The sequence below is a fragment of the Cynoglossus semilaevis genome, chromosome Z (genome assembly GCF_000523025.1).
Source record: "Cynoglossus semilaevis isolate Cse_v1.0 chromosome Z, Cse_v1.0, whole genome shotgun sequence".
In the NCBI taxonomy this organism is placed as follows: Eukaryota; Metazoa; Chordata; class Actinopteri; order Pleuronectiformes; family Cynoglossidae; genus Cynoglossus; species Cynoglossus semilaevis.
In genome coordinates, this window is record NC_024328.1 from 16,928,903 (window position 1) to 16,937,382 (window position 8,480).

General features: G+C 44.3%; 1 protein-coding gene across 1 annotated transcript; it reads left to right on the forward strand.

Annotated features, from left to right (window-relative positions):
- Window positions 1–1,809: 1,809 nt before the first annotated feature.
- LOC112486483 (melanopsin-A-like) lies at window positions 1,810–4,361 on the forward strand. The gene is made up of 3 exons (XM_025053293.1): window positions 1,810–2,380; window positions 4,013–4,184; window positions 4,279–4,361. The coding sequence occupies exons 1-3, from the start codon at window positions 2,137–2,139 to the stop codon at window positions 4,328–4,330; spliced, it is 468 nt and encodes a 155-aa protein (XP_024909061.1). The 5' UTR covers window positions 1,810–2,136; the 3' UTR covers window positions 4,331–4,361.
- The last annotated feature ends 4,119 nt before the right edge of the window (window positions 4,362–8,480 follow it).

Consider the following 8,480-nt stretch of genomic DNA (forward strand, 5'->3'; position numbering starts at 1 on the left):
CGGGGATGAAGTCCTGCCTCAGGTGGAGGAGTTCAAATATCTGGGGGTCTTGTTCACGAGTGAGGGTAGAATCGAGCGTGAGATTAACAGGCGGATCGGTGCTGCGGCCGCAGTAATGCGGTCGCTGTATCGGTCCGTTGTGGTGAAGAAGGAGCTGAGCCGAAAAGCGAAGCTCTCAATTTACCGGTCAATCTACGTTCCTACCCTCACCTATGGTCATGAGTTGTGGGTCATGACCGAAAGAACGAGATCAAGGATTCAAGCGGCTGAAATGAGCTTTCTCCGCAGGGTGGCAGAGCGCTCCCTTAGAGATAGGGTGAGGAGCTCTGTCACACGAGAGGAGCTCGAGCTCGAGAGGAGTCAGCTGAGGTGGCTTGGGCATTTACATCGCATGCCCCCTGGACGCCTCCCTTGGGAGGTGCTCGGGTGCCGTCCCTCTGGGAAGAGACCTAGGGGAAGACCTAGGACACGCTGGAGCGACTACGTCGCTCGGCTGGCCTGGGAACGCCTTGGGGTCCCCCCAGAAGAGCTGGAGGAAGTATCGAGGGAGAGGGAAGTCTGGGTGTCCCTGCTCAGACTGTTGCCCCCGCGACCCGGCCCCGGATAAGCGGTTGAAGATTGATGGATGGATGGATGGATGGATGGCTTTGGACTCCAGCTTGTCATACTTAGAATGATGTCAGAGTCACTGGTAGTCAGTGTCAGGGGGGGGGAACCCCAAGCTTGACTCCTAGTTGATTTCTTCCTCCCAGGGTTGAGTTTTGTTTTCTCCTATTTTTCTTTTATCTGTTAGCTGATTTTTGAGATCACCACAATTTGTATATGTTTACATACGGCTGCTTGTTTACAAGACAAAATATGGGATCTGTTTATGAGAGCAGTTTAGATTTTGCCAAGGGGTCAACAGTAGGCACATGAATACGTATAGAAAACAAACATTGGGTTTAAGTCCTGTCAGACGTCCTGTTAAATATTCCTCTTGTGATCTGACATGTACACATGAATACTGTGAACAGGTTACAGAAGCCTACGACAATAATCCTCTTTGATTTAGCAAACAAATAAATGTACACACAGCTGGGAAAAATGTGCAGCACATGTACAATGTGCCCATATATGACATAAATGTACATGTTTCTGGGCTGATCAAACGCGGATCCACATGCATGCACAATGTGCAGATTAAGGCTATCCCTTGCTCCGGGGGCTTAGTTGGCATCTCTGCCTAAGCTCAACATTTTTCGCCACCCTCTGTTCTCCTCATCTCCTTTTATCAACATGACCACAACCCTAAGAGCAGTGACCACTTTGTAGCCCAGGCCGTATGATAAATAACCAGTACATGATCCAAAGCGGGGAATCCTCTTGTCCTTAGTCACTCTAAATCTGGGTGTATCAAAGTCTGTGAATTTATGGATTTTAAACATTGCTTTACCAGGGAATGTATTTGACTACCTTTATGGTTTTCCTGTATGTGGACAACCTGCAGTGTGATCCCTGCGGTACTGTATGGCATGAGATTATTGTGTTATATGTTTTTTTTAGCTGTGAATTTGACTCCATTTAAGTGGGAAGGCCAATTAAAAATTGTAATTGGTCCCATCAGTGGTCTTTAGGCATCTGTGCGTGTTACTGACACAATGATGCTGCAGCACAGTGTGCCATATGTCATGTATGCATGTAGTGTTCACACAATGTTTTCCTCGCACAAGTTGGCTTTCAGGAATAACTGCTGTGAAGAGTTTCGGAATGGTGTCAGCAACAGATACAAGGGATCAAAGACAAGCCACTGACTGCGCAGATGGTGTGTTGGGGGAAAAAGCTGCAGGCTTCAACTGTGACAGTTGGAGACGAGCGCGGGATTTATTATTCTGGAGAATATAATTTATGCAGAGACACAATCTGAAAAGCATTCAGACAGAACAGGTGGAAGAGTGAGCATTAGATTAATGCAGACCAGGCAGGACGTGGCTTGGATTCTAACGACATCATCATCTTGCGACAAATACCATTGGACAAAAAAGATCAGCCCTCCGACCCCCCCATAGTTATTTTCAATTATTTGTTCTATCAGTTTTTTTTTTTTGTCATTGTCGCTCCATCACATCATTCCAATGACTTTACCATGGAGGGCAAATGCGGCTAGACTACAATGGACATCAGACTAGTGGCAGGTCCTGGCAGGTTGACAGTCCTAATGGGAATTTTAAGCCATGTTGTCCGCTAGCAGCATGGAGCCAGAGGAAACCCAAATACAGGGCAGCTTCTTCAACAAGGTGGACGTACCTGACCACGTTCACTACACCGTCGTGGTGTTTGTCTTTGTCATTGGGACGCTGGGCATCATGGTCAACGCTCTGGTTATTTTTGCCTTCTATAGGTGGGTTTGCGTGTACATTGTGCAAGTGTGTGTTGATCTTGTCTTGATTGTCTCTTGTTTTAACTGGAGATTTTCAACAATGCAAGCTAAAAAGAAGTTTTTTTGTTTTTCCTTCGATTTAGAAGGAGATAGAAAGCTTGACAGACATGCAATAATTAGATGTTTTGTGTGTGTATTTTTGGGACAGATAATGCAATTTCTCTGGCAGGTGCATACAATTTTCTTTGTGAAGAGGTGCTGCCTAAGGTTTTAATGTGATTAGCTCTAGCCTCACCCCCCGTGGTTTGGAGGCGACGGTGGCCACACCTCCGGTGGTTCGGAGGGTGCTTGGGGACGTTGCACCCTTGGAGGTTTCTGTTTCAGTGACTGACGCTCCCTCAGCAGTTCTTGGTCCGGCTGGGGGAGACTTTGTGACTATTGGTATGCCTTGGTCTAGGGAAGGGACTCCTTACCAGAGACACAAGTTCCCTAGACCAAGGTACAAAAAAGGGCCAGGCCAAGTATAAGGGTACTTGGGCCTGGAATTTTTTTTTCCTCTTCTTCCGTTTTTCCACTTCTGCCTTTTTCTTTTTTTTTTTTTTTTTTGATGTTTTTGGATAGGCCTTGTTTCAGTTTATCTGTTTTGGTATCCCTCCCACCCAACCCTGAGGGTTGGTGGTAGGCTTACTGTCATGTCTGTCTGTTTCCTTTTCCTGTTGTCTTTGTGGGGTTATCTGTGGGATCACACTCACCTGTTGGTAATTAGCTTCACTTGTGTCACCTGGTGCTCCCTGTGTATATATATCCCTCTCCCTCACTCTGTCGTGGTTGGATCATTGTGATTGTGGTGGTGTGTGTTTGATCATTGTTACTGTGTTAGATCTTCGTGTTCGTGAGTTTCCTACTCTGTGTTTCCTCGTGTTCCGTGTTTTCCTGGTCTTGTGAAGAAGTGAGTTTTTTTGTTGTTTTGGCCTTGCACTCCAGCGTGTCCTAGGTCTTCCCCTAGGCTCTACTTCGAGCTCCTCTCATGTGACAGAGCTCCTCACCCTATCTCTAAGGGAGCGCTCTGCCACCCTGCGGAGAAAGCTCATTTCAGCCGCTTGAATCCTTGATCTCGTTCTTTCGGTCATGACCCAATAAAACTACCTGCACCAGAAAGAGTCTCACCAGTACTGCATTTGGGTCCTGCCTGCTTCCTGCAATGATTCCTGCTATGCCCACACGTGACAGGCGCTCACAGGTAGAAAAAAAAAGAAGCATTCTCAAGAAGCAGTCACTGTTATTATGTAGCAACGAGACACGGACTTTAATCAATAGAGAAACCTGAGAGATGGACACCAGGTCAATATGCTTCTGAGTGTAGCTGTAGTCTGGGCCAAGGTTCATATAGAGATGTTCAACAATGTTCTCATAAGTGAGTGATTGTGACAACTTAACTGAAACATATTGAAGGCTTTTAATTGAAATTGCTGCTAATGGGAAGGGACAATTGTTTAAACAGAGTAGTGACTGGTAGCTGTAAACGCTCCACTAAACGCATCTCTACGTTACATCTCTACGTAATGCACCTTCGATCTGATGTTGCTGCTGCTTTCTTCTCACACATCACATTAGGACTCACATAAAGTATGGTTGTGTTTTTTCCTGCACTAGGCTCCTACATCCCAGAAGTCCTGATGACATCCTGTACATGGGAATATGTCACATACACTTGGTCCAACAGGAGCTACACCATGATGCTTTGCTGTTTTGTTTTCTTCATTCCAATGGGAATTATCTTGTTCTGCTACATCCTAATGTTTCTAGCTGTAAAGAAGACTGGAAGGTTGGTAGCTTTTTACACCAGCCTGAATTTTAGAAATGTGAGGTGTAGCTTAGCTTTTTCACCACTTCCCTTCTTCTTGTTGCCCCATCCACAGGAAGGTGGGACGTCTGGGTATGCAGCCTCATCCAGCAGAAATCCATCAATAGTGAGAGGAAACTGGCAAAGATTGCCTTCCTTGCCATTGTGGTTTATGTTCTCTCCTGGTCGCCGTACGCTTGCGTTACACTGATTTCCTGGGCTGGGTAAGACTGACTAAAAACATATTTTTATTTGTTGCATCAATTGGGTTTTCACTTATAGGTGATCATTGACTTTTCCGGAGAAACTTGACTTTATGTTTGTTTTTATGAGGTGCTCTACACATTTACAGATCATGTGTCTGTTGCTGTGAGACTTGGTGATGACTGTATGGAAATTTGTATCTGTAAAAGACTTTATCTTTTTTTTACATTGACTGATCATTCCTACTACTTGTCCCTTGGATTAAATTAATTAAACATATAATTATTGAAGACTATTTATTTATTTACTTTCATATATAGTATATTGAATGGGTGAGTAACACAATGGGTGTGTAACTATTTGTGATTCTAATGATCTACGATTCTTAATCGATTCTTAAACTTAAAAAATCGATTATGTATTAACATTTGCTTCGTCTCTCTGCGCACCCAAGGATCAGGCAGAGCATAGAAAGCTATTCTTGACATACTGCTGGCTCTAGCTTGGCGTTGACTTTCAATTGCCTGTTGACGCCAGCTTAACATCACCTGTCAGTTCAGGTACGACCCCTTGAGGTGAGGCAGAGTACAGTTTGCCTCCCCTGCTGACTTTTCTCGGCACTTTATTGGCTGGAACAGAAACAGGCCTGCGTCATGTGATCCAGTTTGTTTGGATCACGCAGTCAGACGTGAGGCACAGCTCACCACTGCCTTACCCGGGACCCCTTGAGGTGAGGCAGAGCACTGTTTGCCTCCCCTGTTGACTTTTCTCTACACTTTATTGGGTGAAGGACAAAAACTAGCAAGCGTCATGTGACCCAGTTTGTATTGGATTGCGCAGTCAGATGTGATGCACAGCTCGCCGCTGCCTCATCCGGGATTTCTGCCCCGTATTTGAATGTGAACTAATCAAATTCGGTGATTTTTACTTAATAAATGTCAAATGTGTAGAGTCATACTGAAAATCAATATTTAACACAGATCAGTGGAAAGTATCAATATTTATATTATGTACTATTTTCTTTTTTATCATGATGGCAGGCTGCCTCCCCTGACCGCACGTCACTCCTCCACATCCACACTGTCAGTGATCACTCAATTGCATGCACAGCCGCTCTACGACACAGACACAAGCTTCGCTGTGGACACACCAATTGTCCGAGAAATCAAACATGTAGCTCAGCTTCTTTTTCTGCAAAAGAACCAATATATTCCTGTACAGTAACCCCATATGGACAATTATGACCTGTAATCCTACTCACCGAGTCCAAGACGTGACTACCCTTGTAATGTGATTTATATATTACATAAAATAACAATGTTATTTTTGAATAAGAAAAAACCATGTTCATTATTGCTTATTTTGAAATGAGTGGGAGAAAAAGGTAACTAGCCTAAGCTTTTATTTAGGAAGGTAAGCTTAATTTTTTTGTATATCTTGAACCTACTCTTGTATTCACTGAGAATTGAGACTTAAAAAAAAAAAAAATCTATTTTGACAAATCACTCAAAGCATTTAGCATTATTTTGTGTTTTATTTTTGTATCTTTCTGGGAGAAAAGGGCAATTTTTATTTTATGCAATTTTAATTATGTAACAGTACATAACATTACATACTTATACAAACTGTACAAGATAATGTAATCTGCTTCATTGGCACACTATGCACTATATTGGTTTTTGAATTGTAATCATTTGAATCTGAAATCATTTGAATCGGGAATCAATTTTGAATCAAATCGTGACTCTAAGAATCGGAATTGAATCGTGAGACACCCAAAGATTCAAATCCCACTATGTCTAAATAACAGCAAGTATAAAATCTTTTAATGACCCAGAAATAATAATACTTGACAAAGATACATAACATAGATAGATAGATAGATATCTGACCATCAGCCAAGGCCTTGGTGCAGCTGCTGAAGAGGTGTTGCAAGGATCCTCTTCCTGCACACAGGGGGCAGCCCAGGTGTGTAGGTTTGCTGGGCTTGGTAGGGTGGAGGAGATGTTGACGCTCCTTTTCTTTTGCCTGATCACCCTTTTGCCACTGTCCCAACAAGGGCCTTTTGTCTCGCAGTGCCTCTGCCACCTGTAACTCTCTGGCAGCGCTACACTTCCTGGCTGTGCGAACCTCGATGCCAACTGCTGCCACCTTGTGGTCCCTTGAGTCTCTGTACTGTATGGCCTTCCTTGTCTGTGTCACCACGAACTCTTCACATAGGCCACTAAATGGGAGTTGGAGGGTGTTGGTGGACCTGTACAGGGCAGCACTGTTCAGGCTCCTTGGCAAGCCAAGCCACCTTCCCAGATAACTGCTCATTTTCTTCTCCAAAGCTTCCACAGTTGACATCGGGACATTGTACAGAAGTAGGGGCCATAAAACCCTGGGAAGAATGGCATGCTGGTAGATCCATGCTTGAAGCGATCGGGCAGTCTAGATTTGTCAACCTTGGTGAGCCAAACACCTAGATCACCACAGGTCCTCTGGATTGCAGCTGTGTTCTTCAAGAGTTTCCCCAAAAAACAGTGAGTCTGGCAACGACATGAGGTTGCTTGGCAACCGGAGTACACAGTACAAACTACACAGCTTGTAGGCCATGAGTAATTACTTGAAGTATGTCTATATACATATGTATATAAGTAGTGCAGAACAGAAATTGTGCTAAATATAAACTATAAGGTAAATGTATATATACAAACAGTATTGAAGTGACAAATGTAACAGGATGGGATAAATATAAACAGTATGAAGTGATAAATGTAAACAGAAATAAATAAGTAATAGTGCTGGAGCTGTGGTGCTTTGGCCCAGAGGCAATGTCATTGTTGTGGAAGCCCAGGGTTCACCTCCTGGGCAAGCTCAATGCTGGTTAGGGCGGTTGGTACCTTCCAGTGGACTCACCACCCGCAGGAAAGTTCAGGGGGGTTGGTACGGTGCAGTGTGATTTGGGTGCCGGTCATAGAGACTGCTGCCCCCACGACCCGGTCACAGATAAGAGGATGAAAATGGATGGTTGAATGGATAGTGCTGGAGCTAATTCACAGAAATTGAACAGGAAATATATTGCACTGTGATATTGCACAGTGATATTGCACTTAATTGCTCAGTAATCTTACACAATGGTATTGCACCTGCTTTTTATTAAAAGGCATTTAACAGCCTGATGGCCAGGGGAAAGAAACTGTTTCTGAATCTTATTGTTCTGCAGCGACTGCTGCAGAACCTCCTGCATGACACCAGCAGCGAGAACAGTCCATTGTGGGGGTGGGTGGGGTCAGAGGGAACCTGGTGCGCACTGGCTGAACAGTGTCTGTGTGCTACATTCTGGATAGGGGGAAGTGGAGTCCCAATGATCTTCTCCACTGTCCTCACCACTCTCTGTAGAGACTTCCAGTCTGAGGCCTTGCAGCTCCTGTACCAGACGGAAATGCAGCTGGTCAGCAGGCTCTCGATGGTCCCTCTGTAGAAGGTGGAGAGGATGGGAGGGGAAAGGGAGGCCCTTCTCATTCATTGCAGGAAGTGCAGGCGCTGCTGGGCATTCTTCACCAGGGAGGTGGTGTGTAGTGACCAGCTGAGGTCTTCTGTTTAAATGTCAAGAGTTTAGGAGAAGTGGTGGTAGATTTCCTGACTGGGTTGTTCAACAGAATTTTAGAGACTGACAAGATGCCTGATTAGTGGAGGAAAAGTGTTCTGGTGCCAATTTATAAGAAGGGTGATGTGCAGAGTTGTAACAACTACACAGGGATAAAGGATAAAGGGATAAAGCCATACAATGAAGATTTGGTAAGGAGTAGTTTAAGCTTGGTTGAGGCAGGAAGTGAAGATTTGTGAACAACAGTATGGTTTCATGCCTAGGAAGAGTACCACAGATGCAATATTTGCTTGAGGATGCTGATGGAGAAGTACGGAGAAGGTCGGAAGGAGCTACATTGTGTATTTGTAGATTTAGCAGAGGCATACGACAGAGGGTCAAGGGAGGAATTTTGGTTTTGTATGAGGATGTCAGGAGTGGCAGAGAAGTATGTTATGTATATATGTATGTTAGCAGGACATGTATGAGAATAGTACAACAGT

Bases quoted from the DNA above. Each gene is read 5' to 3' on its own strand.
- LOC112486483 (XM_025053293.1), top strand. From the start codon at position 2,137: ATGCGGCTAGACTACAATGGACATCAGACTAGTGGCAGGTCCTGGCAG. The intron at 2,381-4,012 runs GTGGGTTTGCGT...TTCCTGCACTAG, and splicing joins GTTATTTTTGCCTTCTATAG to GCTCCTACATCCCAGAAGTC. The intron at 4,185-4,278 runs GTTGGTAGCTTT...CCCCATCCACAG, and splicing joins GCTGTAAAGAAGACTGGAAG to GAAGGTGGGACGTCTGGGTA.